This window comes from Poecilia latipinna, unplaced genomic scaffold, assembly GCF_001443285.1.
Source record: "Poecilia latipinna isolate Pla-1442-1.1 unplaced genomic scaffold, P_latipinna-1.0 Scaffold500, whole genome shotgun sequence".
Classification (NCBI taxonomy): domain Eukaryota; kingdom Metazoa; phylum Chordata; class Actinopteri; order Cyprinodontiformes; family Poeciliidae; genus Poecilia; species Poecilia latipinna.
Window position 1 is genome coordinate 293,289 of NW_015113116.1, and position 21,035 is coordinate 314,323.

The window sequence follows — 21,035 nt, forward strand, 5'->3', positions numbered from 1 at the left end:
TGCAAAATCTTACACTCAAGTCGCAGATAGCTTGCAGCGTACTTTGAGGAGCTCCACAAGGCTCTGCTTTCCTGCTCTATTCCAGTTCCTGTTCTTCATGTTTGCTTCCAGGGTTCAAACGTTCACAGAACTGCAGTGGTTCTGAAAACGCAACGTCTCTAAAATTTCCCGTTGGGCCGATCTAAAGGCAGTAAAGGTGTTGACAGATTAATTTGCACTCCTACTCATGTGGGCTCAGTTTGATTTACAGCTGTTAATACAAGAACCCCCGCTGCTATCTTCACAGTCATTAGAACAGGCAAAATACTAGTGAGGGTCTGCTGTGTAGGTATGCCTTTTGAAAATCTGTCAAAATATGAAAAAAATCTGCTCAATGTGTGGGACTGGAGAAATGGGAGACAAGAATTTTGAGGATTGCTGCAAAAAGCAACAAATTTGCTCATACTAAAAACTACCAATGTGAGACATAAACATGATTTTACCTTCTTGAGAGTTTACAGAGGTTATTCACTTGTAGCGAGACAAAACGTAAATATAAATGTGTCAGAACAGGACACTGATGAGTCCTGCAGACTGAAAGGCTACTTAACAAGAAAGAGGCCAACACTCCACAAGCAGCATAGGAAGCCATATAATAGTTTGTAAAAGCACTCTATGCAAAGACCTAATGCAGATATTTATGAATAAAGACAGAACGCTTTCCCCAAGCATATTTCTGTTAATTGCCCTCAAAAATGTTCCTTATAAAGATAAAACAATTGCAATACGTTCCCACATTTTATTTATTTTCTTCCAGTGTACAATGATCAGTCCCCTGATCGCTACGTTTTCTAAAGTGCAACCTGAGCCAGGGTGAAGCTACATACAGTCATAAAGCTTTAAGACCTACTGAGAGTCACCGACTCTTCACATTTCCTTTGCATATGTTAATTTAAGGAATTCTGTCTGGAACAGTAATTATTACAGACTGTGTGTTAGAATACAGGTGAGACTAATGTTACAGGAGTGAAAAGAATCACATTACTTTGTAAGCAAACCTACACTGATGGATGCAATTACAAAAAAAAAAAAACTTGACAGGTTAAATTAAGAGCAGGTAATAATGAGATTGTCCTTTTCAACTTAAAAACTACTGAAAATATCTCAGTGATAATTATATCTCACTTTTTAGACAAATACGAATTAAATTACATTAAAAAAAACAACAAATTCAGAAAAAAACAGACATTTGTATGTGCATGAGTCAGCTTAGTTCTCATAAAACTGCAGTGTGCGACAGAATAGTGTGAATGTGATCCCAGTTTAGTGATCGTCTTTACACTTTATGCACGTGCGTTGATGATGTCGACAAACTCCGGTTTCAGAGAGGCTCCGCCAACCAGAAAGCCATCCACGTCGCCCTGAGACGCCAGCTCCCTGCAGTTCGCTCCGGTGACTGAACCTGGAGGACACACCCAGCAAACAGACGATTAGTGTGAGTGAAACAGTAAGAAAAAAAGCTTTGGAGGAAATAAACCTGAAACACGACTGAGAGTGGTGCCTTGAAAAAAGCAAAAGACACAACAATAAAGGGAGACCTACACTTAAAGTACAACGCAAAACTTTAAAAAAAAATCTTCACTAACTTCTTTATTCTGATCTTTCAGAAAGAATTAAAAGTGTCCAATTAGACGACAGAAGAAGCTGGTCGACTAGACAAGTATATCTACAGCAGCTAAATATAGTAGCAAAAAAGAAATAAATGCAGTAAAGCATCACCACTAACCTCCGTAAATGATGCGCAGGGACTCAGACACATCATCTGATACATTTGCTCTGAACCAAGCCCTCAGCTTTTCATGAACTTCCTGAGCCTAAGGAAGGAATACATATTATACATCTATCAAGTAAGTAAAATTATAAAATCAGAAATCAATCTGGGAATGTTCAATAAGTCTCTCAAATTCAAATATATCAGAAAAATAAAAGAGTTCTTGGAAATAAAACACTAAATCTGAATGTTCATGCAAACCAGTTTTTCTACAAGTTCGTGTTTTTATTCCTTCACACCTGTATTTACGTCAGACACTTTATTCTTCTTGTTCTTTCTCATTTGTATTGCAAATTTTTGTGCCACTCTATATTTCTACCTGGCAGCCCCTAATTGCTCTAGAAAAGCACCTTTTTTCAGGTGTCATCTAATAATCATTCACATTAGGTCACGTTTCCATCCAGATCTCCACCGCCCTTTAGCAGCTGTGGTAATGTGTGTAAAAACACTTAAAATAAATGTTATATGTTCTGTTGCAGCAGGATAATCTCACACTGAAACTCGGAGAAAAAAAATAACTTTTGTCATTAGTGAATTTATTCTGTGGAGGCAAAAAAAAAAAATGTAGAAGTAATTGTTATTATGAAATCATCTGGGTCACAATTACCAAGTTTTTCCCAGATGACGTTTGTCCCAAGACTTTTATGGAACTGTAGACGTCCATGACTGAAATTAATTTTCGTAACTTTTTCTGGACTGGCAGCACAGTTCAGACAAAGAAAACATTCAGAAAACATTCAATCATATTTTTCTTGTTTGATGTTTTATTTTAGGCTTAGTTGAGTTTTTTGTGCTTTCTAAGCCTCTTGAGACAAAGCAGCCAAAGCTCCTCTGTCCCTTCTTTATAGTTACCTGCTCAGGTGTGGCTGTCTTTCCAGTGCCGATGGCCCAAACAGGTTCGTACGCCAGCACCACTTTCCCCCAGTCCGTCACATTTTCTGCAACACAACATCCCTTTAATCCATGCATTGCAAATGAAAGCTCAAAGCTGTAATTAACCCAATCTGTTCATAAACAGAGTAATCCGCCAAGCAAATACACAAAGTCTGCAAAGAAACGTTTGCACACAAACAGAAAGAAAAGTTCACATGGAAATGTGTCCTTGTAGCAGTGGGAAGCTGCAGACACAGCTGTGTCTCCTAAAATTTCTGCTGCAGCAGAGTCCACTGACCTATTTACATTTTAAAGCAGTGAGCAACCTAGATTCAGTACAGGAGAAAAATGCATGAGGCCGACATGTGACCAGAGAAAAGATCATTAATCAGGTTACGTAATGTAGAGTAAAACACACACAAAACAACTGGTTTGCAGGTTTTAACCAATCTTCCCAATCCATTCCAACTTTATTTGTTGATCGCTTTTCATGTAATAATTAACCTATTTAAATACAATATTTAATTATCTGTTAGTTGGCCAATATATATTTTTTTAAGACAGAAAAAAAAACAAAAGGAAACTGTAAAACTTAGACCAAAGAAAATAAAAAAAGAAAGGAAATGGAAAAAAAAACAAAAAAGAAAAACAGAGCCGGGAAGAACCATGAAAGTTTTGTTCACCTGCAATAACCTGCGTCTGAGCGTAGACGACTTCTTCTGTGGTACCTGCCTCTCGCTCCTCCAGCTTCTCACCGATACAGGCGATCACTCCGAGATCGCTCTCCAGAGCGTGAGCAACCTGCAGATATCATAACTTAGTCAATGCTTTATCTACCACATCTCATGTGTTTGTAAGAAATTCCATTTTGCTTCTGTTCAACGACAATAAAGGCATTTTGATCCCGAAGATATGACCTGATACCATTATCGCAACAAAATTACTTAAATCCCAGATGTTTTTTATTAATTTACTGAGAAGAAAATATTTTCAAACATTCAAATCAACAAACAGTACTGTGAAAAATAATTTTGTTTATTACAGATTTCTTGCACTTTTGATTGTTTAATTTTCTGTTTTTTCACAGCACTAAAGAAGAAATGGGAAAAGTCTTAGGAAACAGAATATGTTTCTAATTAACTGAGGGTAATAAACTGAAAAGAATAATAAAAAAAGGACTTCAACTATAATTTTCTAATGACGCAGACAGACATAGCAGTCAGTCTGTGAAATAAACAGTCTGTAGCAGGAATAAAGTCTCACCTTTTGGCCGATTAGCTCATCACTTTCCCCGAACACATGGCGCCTCTCTGAGTGTCCGAGGATCACCCAGTCTGCCCCGCAGTCCTTTATCATGGCCGGGCTGGAAGGAGGCAGAGGGGGGGGGGGGACATGGTGGGGAGCAGGCCACCTCTTAAAGAGCTGAACTACAACAGATTGTATTTATTTTAACAAAGTATGATTTTACTACAGCGCTGGAAAATGTTGAAATCTGTTTTTCATTTTCTAAAACACATTTCCAATGTTCTCAGAGTTTACCTCCTCCAACACAGATCTGAGCATATGACATATGGGAAGACTTTAGGGTTTTCCAACCCTTAGTTGATAAGAAAAGAAGCACTTATATGAAACATAAAGTCAGTCAGAACCATGTTTGTTTTTTTATTTTACTATTTTGTCTCTCAGTGGCTGACACACCTGATCTCTCCTGTAAATGCTCCTTTCGCCACCTTGTAGCAGTTCTGGGCTGAGACCCCGATTCCAGGATCCAGAAGGGACCGAGCAAAGTCCAGGTAGATGGAAGGAGCAGCACACACCACCTCTGAAAACAATACAGAAGATTTATCTGTTAGTTCAGTGTTGCTTTTTCTTGTCTGCAACAGCAGTTTCAAAGCAATGTAATTTTATAAGGATCATAATTACTAAAACCTGTTTGATGATGTATCAAAACTGGACATTATTCTTTGTTATTTTGAATTATTCACACTTTTCAATCCTGGATTCTTTATGTGTTTACTCAAAATCTTTCATATGTGGCTTTTTTTAATCTATTAATGGTAAACCCTATAGGGAAAATAATAAACTTTATATTTAATGCACTTTGAAAACAGAAAAACAACAACAAAAAGAACAAAAAAAAAACATTAACCCCCCAGCTTAGATTAGTAAGTAAGTAAACTTGTCTTACATGCACCCAAAATGTAGCTCAGAGAATTTAAGTTAAAATAAACACTAGAGATATTGATAATTATCTGTAAAAGTAGATGCATAGAGAGGAAGGAAAATGTTTGGTGCACTAAAAAATGAAAGTTGGTTCTTGCTTTTAGAAATTTGAAATGATGCATAGGGGTGAAATAACTATCCAAGATTTTCTGTTAAGAAATTGCATTTAAGGTGCTCTTTTTACAATTAATTGTTTTTTACATTAGATGTACGCTTTTAAAATTTTTATTATAATAATAATTATCAAGCCTAGCAACAAGACCCTTGCAATCAAATCCTAACAAAATACATATATATTTTTATTCAAATATGATTTATGTTTTCTAAAAGTACAAAAACAATAAGAGATTTTATTCTGTGCTCAATTTTAACTCATGGTCTGAAAGAAACTATAGATTATTTCATGTAGAAAACATTCTCAAGTGAAGTGCAAGTAACTGAGTAAATGTACTCAGTTACTTCCCAATACTTAAAGACAAAAACGTCAGAGGACTTTTTGCAAGTCATCCTGATCACATGACTCCACCTCGAGCTGCATCCCTATATTTATTTAACACTTTTATTTAGAAAACACAGCTAATAACGGATAATTATAAGGGAGCGTTGCATCTAACCCCACAGCCGCTCATCAGTCAGGGTTACCGGTCTGATCGTCCAGGCTGGCGGTGTTCAGGATGGTGATCAGCTGTTCCAGACTCTCCTTATTTCCGTTCATCTTCCAGTTTCCCCCGACGAAGAACCTCCGCGCCATGGCCGGTTGCTGGTGGCTGATACCCGGTGAGAGAGGAGATGAAGGCCCCGGTGTTCAGTTCAGGCTGGTGTGCAGTTCAGGAACTGTTGGAAATATCATTACCAAACGTACTTGCGAAAATCCGACTTCTTCTGAGTTGGGATTAAAAGACCGAGGTGGAGCAAGTTTTATGGGTGGTTATAGCGCCTCCTGCTGTGCGAACAAAAGCAGACTTTAAAATGTTGCATTTTCTTAATTGCTGTTGTAAAATTGTCTACTACACTAAGCATTTATTTCACACTAAAAAATAAAACAAAAATCTGAGACCATTAGGCTGAGTGCACTACTTTAAAATAATGATGTACATTTGTCATCTGAATTTTTAAGACTGATTCATTAATTTCTCCAAGTATCTATATACTGAAAGGCATGCGAACACATTAATTAATACATCATTGAAAATTTTACCTGAAATGAAAATAAAGTGCTTTTTGTTTTTAAAAGGAAGTGCATTATAATGAGATAAGAAAATACAAACAAGTCTATAAACTTACATCTTCAAAGGCTTTATAATGAGGCATAGAAAAACTTTATACTGGTTGGTGACAGTAAATATAAGCAGCTTCCTTCCCACAGACGAAATCAACTAGTAGAATTGAGAAGCTTCTATTAATGTCACAAGAGGACATTAAAATGAAGCACGTGGGAATCGGACATACAACTGTAAAGCTTTCATCCATTCATTGTCTATACTCAGTCGTACCTGAAGGGTTCCAAAGAAGTCTGGTGCCTCTGTCCCCAGCAGTCATTGGGCGATAGAGGACAAACAACACACACACATGCGAGGGCAAGTTGGAGAAACCAATTAGCCCAACAATGTGAGTGGAGGAAGCTAAAGTACCAAGAGAGGTCAGCAAAAAAGGAAGTTGTTGGAAATTTTGTTTTGCCAATATTCTACAGTGAAATTTTAGAGTTCAAGTCTAAAGGTTGTTCTGTTAACAGATTCTCCCAGATGAGTTGTAGATCTCTGCAACTCCTCCATGCAGCTTTTGGCTGATTTTCTGATAAATGGTCTTTCCGTTCTCAGAAAATGAGCTGAACAGAACTGTGTGAGCTATTCTAATTAGACTTGTTCTTTTATAACATAACACTGCTTTAAATTTCCTTCTGACCTTTCTACTGTGTTCCTTGTTCTGTTGTTCTATAGCATTGTCTAAGAAACATCAGAGGCCTTCACTGAAACAGTCATATTCAAACTGAGATTAAACAAAGATGGACTCTGTTCACTGTGTAGGCAATGTAAATACTTGCACTTGATTTGATTTAGTTATTAGGTCAAAGGAGGCTGATTAAAAATGCAGACCACAATTCCTAAGTTCTTCTGGTGAAAATATTGAAAAACTCTGGTTTTCCATTTCTATTTCAGTTAGATGCTGCTATGCATTACCTTGACATAATGAAAATGCCAAACACATTCAAGTTTCTGGCTCTGATGTGGAAAAAGTTCACTGTTAGAAGGAGATGCAGGTACGTTTGGGAACAGAGACAAAAACACACAAACTCCAACATAACGTTAATGCAGAACTATTTATTAGAAATATTTTCAGGAAACATTTTTGCCTTTTGTACATTAGAGTTGAACACTTGTACAATAACTACAGGCTGAGGGGGATGAAATTCAGTTTATATGTTTTTACAGAATGTTTTTTTCTGATTAGACAGCCGCCCTGCAGCCCAGTCTACCAGCTTCCAGACTGAAACTTTCTTTTTGGAGGTTTTCTTCACATCCACTTGGTGTAACTCCACCGTGTTAAACTCTGTCTGTTCTTAGGAGGTGAGCAATGATGACTTTTTGCAATATATTTACACTTGGTGTGTGTATAGTCTGACAAAAAAGTAAAGAAAAAAAAAAAACACTGTACATCAACTTCAGTCTAATTGGTGCACTATCAGGTATAAATACCTGATCTATGGAAGTCCAGGGCTCTTTTACAGCTTAATGATCTCGAGAAAAAAAATAAAATGTTCTTCTATAACTTTGTCTTCAGTGCTTATGCCTTTGATCTCCTTTTATTGACAAAAACCTCTATGTGTTTCTGATCCAGAGCTTTTTTTTTCCTGCTCTGGCAACATTTAGATTAATTGTGCTATTTTTAAAAACATGTTTCGTTATTTAAAATGACAACACTGAAGTTCTTCAGCACATTCAGCAGGGTGCATCACACATTGTTTCCCTGGTGCCATTTACACAATGAGGCTCATTCGCAACCACTTATGTTTTGCATACATTATTAAGGAAGAAGAGAGGAAGAAAAGAAGAGGAGGCCTTTTTTTATTCATGGATCCTCCTTGTTTTTTTTTACATAATGTCTCCTCTTTCCTTCATTTCTTTATTCTTTCCTCCTCATTTCTACTCCTCCTCTTTTCTTCCTGAGATGTTTTCCTCCCACTGAAATGCCTCAGTTCCACAGTTTGAGAAAGCTGTCCCAGGATCCTGTGCAGACACCCATTCCATCAGCCGGGACGCCGGTGCAGCTCACCCTGTTGTCATGGCCGGAGAGCACACCTGCAGGACAGGGGGTGAATTGCAAGTAAATAGATGATGCACTTGTCTTCTTGCTTGCATACGTGTGAGCTAACACATCCACAAAGCCATGATCGTAGAAAAACTAAAGAGCTCTCACCGACTTTCTCGCCCTTCAGTGAGTCCCAGATGTGGCAGTTGAAGTCGTCATAGCCTGCAAAGATAAGACGGCCGGAGTTGGAGAGGGCCAGAGATGTGACGCCGGCGTTCAGGCTGGTGTCCGTGTAGTCCGACACCTCCTGGTCGGAGCGCAGGTCATACATCTTGCAGGAGCAGTCATCAGAGCCTGTGATGATGGCATTTCCACTGGGGAAGAACTGAAAGTGGAAGGAAAAAAAGTGAAAGTGTCTGAGGAAAAGATGGCAAAGATTGGTGTAATATGGAGCTGCGAAGAAAAAATTGTGAAGGATTTTGTCACATTTAAGTGATTTAGATTGGAGAATGATAACCAGAGGATAAACAAAATGCAACTTTCTAAACCAGCAGGGCCCTGAGTGAAAAACTAATTGCTATCTTAGAATAATCTCTGGTTTTGCCACACTTGGTAGCAGCGACTAGGATGAAATATTAGTGATCTCTGCCAAAATCTGCGCTTCCATTGTCCATAAAATTGTGCAAGTTGGAATCACAAAACTAAATTGGCTGAATAGAAAAATGCCAGTATTTTTTTTGTTTAAAAACTCATCTTTAGAAAAAGTGGTTTTGCACTAGGATTATGTTTTTTTTTTTTTTTTTTTTTTTTTTTGCTATTTTAAAATAGTGTATTTTGCAAAACTGCAATGGAAGCACTTTTTTCGCATCACACAAGTCAGATGATTCATAACCAGATGTTACTAATGGTGGAAATGATAAAAATATGACAGGAAGTAGCAGAAGGATGATGGTGTGGCACAGTTTTTAATATCACATGAACAAACACCAGGATGTTTTTTGGCAGAATGAGACAGGCCTTTGTCAACTCACTGAAACCACTAGAAATGACTTCCTAACACTTTCAAGACTGGCTTGATTTTTCCTGTGTTCTTAAATTTGTTTAAGTCTGGTGATTGAAGGTAGTTTTTTTTTTTTTTGTGATATTTAAACATACTTCACATTGTCCTACAGACTCTATTAAAGGGATTTCTTGATTCTTGTAAAACAAACAATCCTCACAGAAATGGCGTTGATGTCACTGGTGTGTCCGGAGAAGGTCTGCTTGCAGGTTCCTTCCCTCAGGTCCCACAGCTTGGCCAGAGAGTCGCAGGCTCCTGAGATGAACAGGTTCATGTCCGGAGACAGGGCCAGCGACATGCAGTCGCCGATGTGGTTGGTGTAGACCGTTTTCTGCTTGCCCGTCTCCAGGTCCCACAGGCAGCTAGGACAGTTAAGATGGATGGCATGTTGGTGGCATTTTGAATCTAATTATTGGGATTTGTGTATTTAATGTGAGCATTAAAACCATACAAGCAGTCAGAAACAACACATTGGCAGGACACACAGATAATTACATGTCTTGCCAATGGCACAGCAACCTACTTGAAAATTAATATAGAAAATAAAAAAATCATTGATATAAAGTATCATTACATTGTTAAATTAATATAAAATTAATAGGGTACATGAAATAACATAACATTCATATAATTTACATAATAATTTTTTCTACACTGCAGAAGAAGTGAACTAAAACCGGCTAAATATGGAAAGCAGAAAGGGCACAAATTGCAGGTTGCAGTTGTTTGATATTAAGGATTTATTTTAGTTATTAGAGCTATGTCAAAGTTGAAAAAGGTAAAAAAAATAAAATAAAATAAAGTAAATTATTTAAAACCCACATCGATTGCAAAAATGTTTAATTTTCAAGTATGTAAAAAAGATCAGATTGTTGTCATTGTGAATGTTTACTAAAAAGGTTTTGACTTTTATAAATGAACTAAGAGACTAATAGGGATTTACCTTTATTTTAAACATGAATAAAGTCTAAATTTATAAAGAGTTATAGAGATACATAACCTTAGTTTCCTATTTTTTTGTCATGTGGACCAAAATTGTCAAGTCTAAACTTCTTGCAGGCCCAATTATTTGTTTATTTTACGTTTTTAAAGACTAAAATATCAATCAAAATTATATTGGAACTTTTAATCTGCTCAATAACAAAGTAAACATTCAATATCTTAATTAAACCAATAGAGTATTCTTGGTTATAATTTTCTTCCCCACTTGTCCTGGGAAAGCTAGTTTCATCATTCTTGATTTACAGTTGTGAGCCACACAAAAATCCATCCACAAATGGCTCCTGGACGGATAAATGAGTTTTTATCTGTAAGGAACTCACCAGGTGGTGTCACCAGAAGCTGTCAGGATCTCAGAATCACTAAGGAAACGGCAGCAAGACAAGTAACCTGTGTGAGAGACACCATTTTTATTTAAAGTGGGTTACGTTAAAGTTTTTAAGGTAGCAGACATGGTTTGTCCTCACCTGTGTGTGCGTCCAGCTCCCTGAGGGTCTTGGGACTGGCAGCCTTAATGTTATAGACTGTGCAGATGTTATCCAGACCACCGCTGGCCACCAGGTTACCAGAAGGAGCGAAGGCGACACTCATTACCCAAGCAGACTTCAGGGGGACAGCAGTCAACTGAGAAGAGAAATTCAGGATAGTTGTTGAGTTCATTCAGTCAAAGGTTTTAGTCACTAGTATGACTTAATCAAACTTATCCTTTAGGTGTTTTCTGTCATTTGTCTCGTCAATGTGTCCTCCGTTCAAACTCACAGAACAGTAAGGAGACTTCACCAACTTAACTTTCAATTAGAAAGTTTATTCAAGTTGGAATTTCTGCAAGAACTTAAGTTCAACTAGCTGCTTTATGGGTTTCTGCTGATGCTTAAATCACATTGGGTCAGAAAAAATAAGCATGCAAGTATAACACATATATTTTTTTAATTTATGCCAAACCACTGTTCATAAGAATTTGAAATAGGACAATTAAGCAATAAGTCATTAGGCAACAGAGTTCACATTTGATGAAGTACTGGGTGTGATCCTACCTTGTTTCCAGTGAACGTGTCCCAGATTAGAAGCTTGCCATCCTGTGATGCACTGACCATTTGCCTTGGAGAGGAACACAACATCACTGTAAATACAGCTGGTTTTTAGAATAGAAAAAAATATTTAAAAAAACCCAGAAATGGTTGTTTTCTACCTTCTTGTGACCCTGAGATAATTAAGAAAATGGGTGGATGGATGTTTTTTACCAGAGCATGTGGGATCTGACTAGAGTTAAAATGTTTTGAAAATATTTCTTTCAAAAAATAATTAATTCTTCACAATGTTCAATGTGGTGTCTGAATTTGAAAGCTTTGAAATAAGTTACAAACCTTTGGAATAAGAAACATGATATCCAGTTCAATAGAAAACAAGTAAAACTGATCATCTTTATAAATATAAATACTTTTTTTTACTGTTTAACCCACTGGTCATTTATATATATATATATATATATATATATATATATATATATATATATATATATATATATATATATATATATATATATATAATGAGTTAGAAGACAGAGATGAGACATAAAAAATAGAGCTTTAAGCTCCTGGTTATAAAATATAATCTTGCTTTTCCTTGCTCTTCTTTTACAGAGAAAATAAATCAAGATGTTTTTATTTAAGATGATAATGTTCCACCTGAGTTACTGAAGTAAATTACAGAAACAAGATTTATTCAAATGTCAAATCGTGACATTTCAATAAATATACTTTCTCTGGGGGGAAACAATTAGTTTAGCTCAAATCATAGTTTTGGCTATTATTTGAGCTAAAAAAATAAATCAAACATTATGAAAAACAGGCACAATATTCAATAAAAAGTTAGAATTTCCCATCCTGTTACCTTGAATCTGCTGACCAGTGCATGGCATAGATCTTTGCCAGGTGGCCCTTGAGGGTCTTCCGGAGCTTCAGCTGGACTCGGCCCACAGGCGCCACGCCATTAGCTGCTGCTGTCATGGTGGTGTCGTTCGCGGCCTTACGCGCCGCCTAGTGGCCACATGAGAGAATACATATGTTAGAATAATCAAGTTTGAAGAAATCTTAATGGATAAACGATGTAATAAAAGTCAGGCCAGATGAAAATACCCTGATAAAGATATTGCTTCCTGTCTGAAAGTTTTAAGGAGTTCCTACAGGAAGTAGTTTGTGTCATCCAGGAAATGCTCACCTCAATCTGAGCACGGAGGCCATCACACTCCTTTTTCAGTGCATCCATTTCAGCTTTCTCAGCTGCCATGATGACAGTCGCTGGAGGATGTTACTGATGGAAGATGACACAATCACTCTGTGGCAAAACGGAGCACAAGACAGAACAGTAAGGTAAGGAGGACATTTTAATTACTTCAGCTTGATATATCGCTCTTATTTTACTAAGATAAATAAACTTCCTTTCAGCTGACACAGCAGTAAATTACACTAACATCTTCTGCAATTTCTCTGGATCAGTGAGTGACCTTGATTTATCCAACTAGAGCGGTTGGTTTCTGCTGCACTATCAAATCACAAAAATCAGATTCTGCTAATGTAATCCAAAACTGATGTTATAATCCTGACAGGTCAAATAATGGTAAGAAGGATAAAATAGGGAGGTATGAAAAAGAGGATACAGTAAAAATTTTATGAAAAGAAGAATAAAGTGAGGGGAAAAGGGTGAGTCCTGTTTTGTGCTCATCTGCTGTACATACGTAACATTTGAAAAAGCTGTTTATCTGCTGTTTGAAGACATTAGTAATAATCATAAATATAAGGTATTCAGTCAGTTGTGTCCTTTTCAAACAACACATGAAGGGTTCATTGTCAAAAAAGAAGCAAAAATTCCCAAAAGCCTTGCGTGCTGAAGTGTACAGTATGACTAATACTCTGTAATGGGATACTGACGTCTAACAAATTTAATGCCAAGAACCTGCTTACACCCTACTGAGGCCAACGTTCAAGGCTAAAATCAAACAGGCTCGAAGGATTTTTACATGATATGTATCTTTTTATAGAGTATTTTGTTCACTTTTTGTCCTAGTTCTATTAAAAATTACATTTCAGGAACTTAGGATTTAAAAAACAAAACTTGCACACCGTATGCAACTCATAGTGAACAGAACAGCAAGAAAATGTAAAGTGTCAGCAGAAATATGAACTTGTTGAGTAGGACGGAAAAAACCCTCCTGACCCCAGCATCTTGCACACGATAAAATATCACTATCATGGAGATTAAATGGATTGCTGGCCTGTCTACTGCACATATAGAGGACTGAACCTGTGACAGGGTGGAGGGTAGAAGATGGGAAGACAGGAAGTGGAGTAGTTTCGATGTTGAGGGGTTTCTGAGGTGGGTTTGCTGCAGGGGTTTAAATCCTGGAGATCTCAGAGGAGGCTTTACGGCCAAATCTCCTCTCATCCGATTACTACTCTTTACCTCGGGATCAGGGAAAGAGCGAGGTGATGTGGAAGATGATGAAGAAAGAAATTGTTCTTTTGGAGTCAGAACCATCACCAGCACACGCAGGTAGAGTGTCTTAGATCCAGTACATAAAACATCTAACGTGAGTTCTACTTTTTTAGGTGGAAAACAGATCATAAAACCAGAAATTCTCTTCATGAGAAAAAGTCTTGCAGAAGAAATCTTAGAGGCAGGAATCGGTTTTAAGTTTGGTTACATCTTTTTCACCTGAGACTAAGATCTTCTTTGGGCGCTTGTTTTTAATCCAAACACTGACAACAAAATGATGAAAGCAGTCAAGGGTAAGGTCTCAAAATGAGCTTATTATCTAGTGCTAGCTTGAAGCTACTGGAGTGGTTGCTTGGATGAGGACAAAAACCTTTAGTGGCTCCTTGAGAATTGTGGATGAATTATATTCCTGAAATCAGTGAAAGAAAATCACAAAATGGAGATGCAAAAGAGATCTATGGTTGGCACAGTTTGCCTGCATTTCCATGGTGAAGCAATGTTTTAAAAATCTTCCTTTAACAGTAGTGGAATCGCCTGCCCAGAAACATTTAAGCAGAAACTCACCTTTTCCACTCACAGTTAGGACCTTGTCTCCTGCAACCGGGCAGCTGCTGGTCCTAGTCCGGCTCTGTGGTCCCTATGAGTTTAGATTCCACAGTCCCAGGTTCGCCGGCTCCTCTGATGCTCTACCCAATGCAGACTGCCGATCTAGCTTCACCTGCAAAAAAACTCTCTCTTTCTCCTGCCCTTCCTCCACTGTGAAGAACAGATGAGGATTGGAAGGGATAAAGGAGATAAGGGATGAAGGGATAAAGCACAAAGATGGAAACAGAGAGGGAAAGAGAGAGACTGAGAGAATCAGGGGGAGGGAACGTGGCAGAGTGCAACAGGTAAACTGATTGGAAGAAAAAAAAAAGAGGTTATGAGGTCAAATGACAAAAGCAGGTGAGGAACCAAAGGAAGGCAGGAAGTTAAGTGAAAAATGTAGATGGAAACCTGAGGGATTTGAGATTTGCAAAGAAATTAAGTAATTTATTTTTCTTTCCCCAAACACACAAATGATTCTGAAGTAGATATCATTAATTCAAATTTCACAAAACCTTTGGAGAAAACAATAGAAATGGTTAAATGGGCATCATTGAATTAACTCAGGTGTTTTAACCATCATGTCCTTGCAGTCACTTGTGTTTTTTAGTTTTTCATGACTACTGGGGTTGATGGGACGGTTAGTTAGGAGCGGAGGTTGACAAGGGGCGAATTGGTTTGGCAGAGCTAATGAGCTGAGCCTGGTTAATCGGGGTTTTATGAGATATCCGGGGACGGGCAATCTCGTTAGGGAATTAGAGCGGGTCGGGCTAAACATGCGTCACACTTGACTTGCAGAGGTAGGGACAAAAAGTGGATCAAGAGTCAACCGTAGCATTGTGCCTTTTTCAGAAAACCTTCAGGTGATTTTTGCAACTAAAGAGATGCACTGCAACTAAAAGATATGCTCTCAGAGCCTGTCCAAAGTGATCAGGTCTTCATGAAAGGCTTCGTTGCTCCTATAAGCACTCCAAGACCGGTTGGCACCTGGAGAATGTAGAGGCCAACAGGAGAGCAGGCGACGAGGGCTTGAGCCATGTTCCGATGCGAAGTGGAGAAGGTTTTGGTTTGATCTTGTTTGGTCTACCCCTCTGGCATCTCGTAATCTGACTTGCAACGTCAGGAGGATTTGCACTCTTTCTTCCAGGAATTCTGGGTGGGCAAATTTAGAGGAGGTGGGGCAACTAATGGTAATTAGATCACCTCTTTTCATTAAAGTGGAAGGATGGAGGTCAGGACTGGGAGCCTGATGCATGTTTGAATTCTTGAAGTTTCATATAAAATATGATTTTCTGCCAATGGCTTCGATTCCAGATAAAAGTGCACAATTTGACTGAATATTTCAAAAATATGAAGCTAAAAAGAGGATGCAAAAAAAGCACATATTCTGGGAGCTAAATCTAAGAACATGTTTAAATGATTCCGTACTCATTGGACAATTTAAGCTCTAAATGAAACAAGTCTTTTTGGACCTATAAAATTTAATCACAATATTAATTTATATCACACATTTTGGGAAGTGCAATGCTGCGCTTTTAGATGAAGATTTCAATACAATCTAAATCTCTAAATTGACCCAACTCTGTTCAGAGATTTAACAATCCTGGGGATGGATGTGGTTTGGTGTTGAGTGTCAACCCCAGAGGAAAAGGTACAGACCCAATGATGATGCTGGTTGATGCTGATAAGAGAGACAGAGAGAGATTATCCACAGAAATATGAGTTTGGTGTTGACATGAACTGAAAGGCCGTTCAGAAAAGAAGAAGTCATCATCCAAAAGCAACAACAAAATCGTCTTGTAGAAATATTGAATAACAGCTGAAGGAATCATGAGGACCTCTGAATTAGTTGCACAGTGGTTTAAAGACAAAACATCTATGCTATGAAGTCATTATGACAAAAGGTCCGATTCAGTTTCACAACTATTTCATGATACAACAAAAAGACATGCCTGAATTTTGTATTTACTCTGGTTGTCTTTATACACCAGAACACTAGAAAATCAAGTATGGGCATCATCAGGTGAGACTAACTCTATTCTCTTGAAAGTGTTCCAGCTGGCTCTTTGTCTGCCTAAGACGTTAAAACACTTGTGAAATGTTTATCTCTTTCCTCAGGCTCACGTGATGCAGTCTAAAAATAAAACCTGCTGTAAGTCACACTAAACTCTTCCCGAATGAGAACTTCATGCATGTTTGTCTTTAGCATTAAGTTTAATCTGATCACAAAACCTTTGTCTCGGTGATGCACTTGCTGGTCTGATTGTCCCTTTTGTTTCCGTGTTGAACTGGAAATCCATCCAGAGTAAGGAAGGAAACTGAACCATCCCTCTGTGCTTTTCAGGCTCTGGATAAGTTGACTAACACAGTACATTTGATTTTTGACAAGCAAAACTTTATCATAATGGAGTATAGTAATCTGTCTCTACACCTTTATTATTCCACTTTGGGGAGAAAAAAAGAAAAATTCACAAGGAATGAAAATTGAACTTCTTTATCTTTTCACAATATTGGTGAGAGATGAAGTTGCTTAACTTTTAAAATGACATCACAGATAAGCTTTTATACCAAAGTAATGTAAAACACAAATACATAATGTACTTGGTAAAGCTACTGAGTATCTATACCAATAGGGTGTGATATAACAATAACATTATAGACTCTATCAAACATTTAATTCTTGGAAAAGACTACCCAGAGAAAATGAAGTTGGAAACCACACATCAGATACAAGTAAAGTTTTTAAAGGTGTCTCAGTTATTAAAAAGGCTAAATATTTCTTAGAAAATAATGCATAGCAAAACATCTCCAAAAACATGCTGGGAAAATTATACATAAAATAGAATCATTTGATCATGCCTTCCTTATTCTGGCAGTCCAAATTATAGACTTTTTCCTTATTTTGCAGAACCTTTTGGGGTCAAACTTCTATATAAAGCCAATAAAAACGCGCTATCTACAAATATTTAAAATATTTTTACACAAGGAGAAGAGGTTAAATGAGGTTAAGATGAAAGTGGTGTTTGTGTGTGTCTATCTGTGGTGTTAAACTCTGGAACCGATTGGGCACACAGCTCAAACAATGTCCACAGATTCTTCAGTTCAAATCAAGATATAATGGACAAGTAACAAGGCTGTTGGGAAGGGGGTCTGATGAGTCAGTAATGTGGGAGAAAATGTTTTTCTTCATCCTACGTCTTTCCAGCACATTATTTTGTTGTTCTTTTTGTTGCTGTTTTTCTTTCTGTATTTTACAGTACATTATATTTATTTTTTCTTTCTCTTTTTTCATACCAAGTGCAAAGAAATTCCGTCACATTGTGTTGTATTGGGTTTCTTATTGGCTTGGAATAAACAGTAAACAAACAGAGCAATGCTTTCTAATAGGAAGGTGAGATGTGGGTCAAATGAGTGCAGTGCCCTTAATCTGCTTGGTAAGCTAACAAAAAATAAAGTTTTTTGGGTGAAAGAAGATCATTGCATTTAATATCTACATTTGATCATTTTTTCATGTGAGATGTCAAATGATACTGTTCTTTCTTAGAGCAATGCAGTTTTATTTTTAGGTTTCTTAAAGCCATAGGCAAAAATTGCTATGCTTTCTTCAAGGTAATGTTGCTGACTCTCTGTTTTCTTTTGTCATTCGATTGACTGCCTGAACAGACATAAGAAAGGACAACACAGCATCCAGTTTTCTTAGGAGGAAATTTGCATTGAGGAAATTCATGCATCAATTTTAGAAAGTTTTTAGACCTCTTTTTTTTTTTTTTCAAAAAACATTGTCAAATAATTTTCTCCCTTAGTTACAGAGAAAGCATGAACGAAGCAAACAGTAGGTGCTGTGTTAAAAGTCCTGTTGCAGTGATGCATTTCTCATTACAACAAATCTGAGCACAATTTCCAGAAACAGAACTGAAATGGAGATTTCCTGCTCTATTTGTTTCACAGTTTGAGTGAAGAGCCGCTGTGCTGCTCTATCCCACTCTCCTGCAGTAAGTCTCAGGCTGTAATCCAGGCTAATGAACTGGGACAGAAGAGGGCTATCTTGCTTCCTGGTATCTCTCAGTTGTAACGAGCTCAGGAGCAAAACCCTGCACTCTAACTCTCTCCCCTTTTGGCCTCTTCATTCAGTGAAGCTCTTAGTCCACTTTGAGAACACAGAGAGAGGACAGAGTCACACGGAAAACTGGATGTAGAGGGATTTAGATTTGTTTTGTGTAAGCAATAAGCAAGTGGGACTTTAAAGAAATGAAATATCACTTACCTGCTGTCTCATGCAGTCATTAACTAACCTAAGTTATAGTTTTGGACTGTGGGAGGAAGCCAGAGAGAACCTGTGGGATTCAGGGGCAGGACATGCACACAGAAAGACCCGGGCTGGGATTTGAACCCAGGACCTTCTTACTGCAGCACCAGTTGACTGTAGTTTTTTTTTAATGTAAACTACAAAAAGCAAAACATGATGGTGATCTCAATAAACATAATCACATAAACATGGACCATGTCTGCATGTTAACTTCTGACATGCACTGCTCTGAACCATGATCAAAATCAGAACCAGTCAGCTTTATTGTGCACATAAACAAGGCATTTTCTAACTTGTTCTCAATGTGCAGAGATTTTACATATAAATATATTAATTTGAAAATAATGAGATTAATGTCCGTCTTTTTTAAAGACTAAAAACAAAGGACTAGTGGTGTTGTTAATGAATGAACCCAGTTTATTAGTTGGAGCTTGAGAAGCCTAAGCAAATTCACAAAGGTACCTGTTGACAGTTTGCACTGCCACCTGCTGGGAGTGACCGGAGTAGAAAATTGAGCCCCTGAATGTTTAGTGTTAATTTCCTTTTTGGAATAACTGTATTTTTTGTCATACTTAAAACAACTCCTTTCATATTTTTTAAACTTGATTAAAACATGAATATGGCCATATATAAAGTCAAAAATAGGTTTTTGGATTTGCTTATTGATAATGGAAGCAAATGATTGATTAAAAAAAATACAACACATCATTTCAGTAAAGGGTTTTACATTGTTCATTAAAATCTTCATTTGCAGCATTATTATAAAAAGTAATAAACTGCCCTTGACAAAAACAGATAAACAGATAAACATAGAACCAGAGGTAAACAAACCACTAGATTTAACGGCAGACTAGAAACTATAGCACAGATTTAGTTTATTTGTGTTAATCTGATAAATTGCTGAAACAACAACAGGTCAAATACAGTTAACCTGAAAAACATTGGAAATTCACAAGATCCCTTTTACACACATTTTAATAATTTGAGTGATTTAATAGTGATTAAATAGTGGTTTAACTTAATCCTGCAAAATCTGCTGCTGATTCTTTCAAATGATCAGAAATGTTGGCATCTTAAAGTGCATTCTAATCAAATACAAATTAGAAATTACTGAAATTACATAAAATCCCACACAAACACAACCACAGATACACCAATTCTATATTCCAGTAAAACAACCTCTTTGTAAAATAAAACGACCAGCTGACTCAAGGTCTCACTTTAGCCAGTCTTGTTGGTAACATCTCACTATTGTGTGGTACCGCCCATCTCCTTCTCGCAAATGTAGGGCAACACCATGCTGCAGGGGGCATCGTACCAGCTCTTTGTCGCCACACGTTCCATCACCTGCGTCTTGACGATGTAACCGCAGTCCTCATTTATGTGGTTATTGGGCTCGTTTTCCTCCCAGAAACTTTTGCGAAGAGAGACAAAGATAAAGTAAGCTCTTTAGTCGATAACATTACACTTAACAGGTACAAGCAACTGGTGAAAAGCAACATGTTTATTTTTCCATAATAAAAATCTACTACTATGCTGTGTGTTTGTATTCTGCCACTGTATCATGGAAAGCACTTTGAAACTTGAACTTTAACCTTTGGTGAAGGTTTCAGAGATTTGCTAAAGAACAACAGCATGAAAGAAACACACCAAAAGAGAGTTCAGTAAAGAAACTTTCACACTTAAATCAGGATTAAAGAATTAAACAACACCCCAAGGCGTGAAGATTTTTCTGAGCACTGATGGATGGCGCTAAAGAGAAGACAATCTGTAGATAAGATGGAGGTAAATTGAATGGCTAAGAATGGCCAAGTCAAAGTCTAGACCAATAAGACAATTTTATGTTCCAAGGCACTTCTTGTGGTTGAACTATTTTGCTAAGAGGACTGTGCACAGCAGGTGCAGGGTACTCTAAAACACTAGAGCAGACATATACAAATGAATACAAAATCAAAAACATGCACAGTTTTTAAATTAGCAACTATCCACTATTTTGTGTTGCATTTGTGTCACATAAACCCTAATGAAATAAATGCATAAAAGGTGGCAAAAAAGGTTTAAAAAGTGTTAATTTGTTTGCAAGGCATACCAAATAATAATGATGAATAAAATCATAAAATCTAAATCATCATAAAATTGTATGGTAACCAATAAACAAAATGGTACAAATTGAAGTGATTTCAACATATATTTGTCCATTTAGAAGTTTGGAAATAAACAGCTGCAGTCAGCATAAAAAAGTGGTGAACTCTGCATGAAAGTTTGAAATGGAGCAAAACACTCAAATGGAAGGAAAAAAAAATAGAGACAAAATATACAGAGGGGAAAAAAAAGAGGAACATCAGGAATGTAGGTGACAATTGGGGAATAACACAAGTTTGTGACTTTTAAAATGAGGAACGGAAATCAGGAGCTTCTTATAAAATATGCCAAGTTGGCAT

The 21,035-nt window shown here is 37.2% G+C and overlaps 3 protein-coding genes across 4 annotated transcripts in view; all 3 read right to left on the reverse strand.

Moving 5' to 3' along the window:
- Window positions 1-764: 764 nt before the first annotated feature.
- Window positions 765-5,794, reverse strand: tpi1a (triosephosphate isomerase 1a). The gene is made up of 7 exons (XM_015040232.1): window positions 5,549-5,794; window positions 4,382-4,505; window positions 3,947-4,046; window positions 3,367-3,484; window positions 2,663-2,748; window positions 1,766-1,853; window positions 765-1,441 (listed from the first exon to the last, which is right to left on the reverse strand). Exons 1-7 carry the CDS (start codon window positions 5,655-5,657, stop codon window positions 1,323-1,325), a joined length of 744 nt encoding a protein of 247 aa, XP_014895718.1. The 5' UTR covers window positions 5,658-5,794; the 3' UTR covers window positions 765-1,322.
- Window positions 5,795-7,204: 1,410 nt separating this feature from the next.
- gnb3b (guanine nucleotide binding protein (G protein), beta polypeptide 3b) lies at window positions 7,205-14,539 on the reverse strand. 2 transcript variants are annotated; one of them, XM_015040230.1, is made up of 9 exons: window positions 14,281-14,539; window positions 12,429-12,545; window positions 12,102-12,247; window positions 11,246-11,309; window positions 10,679-10,835; window positions 10,535-10,601; window positions 9,373-9,574; window positions 8,321-8,537; window positions 7,205-8,202 (listed from the first exon to the last, which is right to left on the reverse strand). In XM_015040230.1, the coding sequence occupies exons 2-9, from the start codon at window positions 12,495-12,497 to the stop codon at window positions 8,096-8,098; spliced, it is 1,029 nt and encodes a 342-aa protein (XP_014895716.1). In that variant the 5' UTR covers window positions 12,498-12,545; window positions 14,281-14,539; the 3' UTR covers window positions 7,205-8,095. The 2 variants fall into 2 exon arrangements, with proteins under 2 accessions (XP_014895716.1, XP_014895715.1); XM_015040229.1 differs by having other exon boundaries at window positions 14,268-14,538.
- Window positions 14,540-18,991: 4,452 nt separating this feature from the next.
- The window catches only part of LOC106952237 (CD209 antigen-like protein 2), a 16,219-nt gene continuing 14,175 nt past the window's right edge, over window positions 18,992-21,035 (reverse strand). Inside the window, exon 6 of the mRNA XM_015040233.1 lies at window positions 18,992-20,008. Within this exon, the coding sequence (XP_014895719.1) occupies window positions 19,843-20,008 (166 nt within the window). The 3' untranslated portion in view covers window positions 18,992-19,842. The remainder of the gene's footprint in view (window positions 20,009-21,035) is intronic.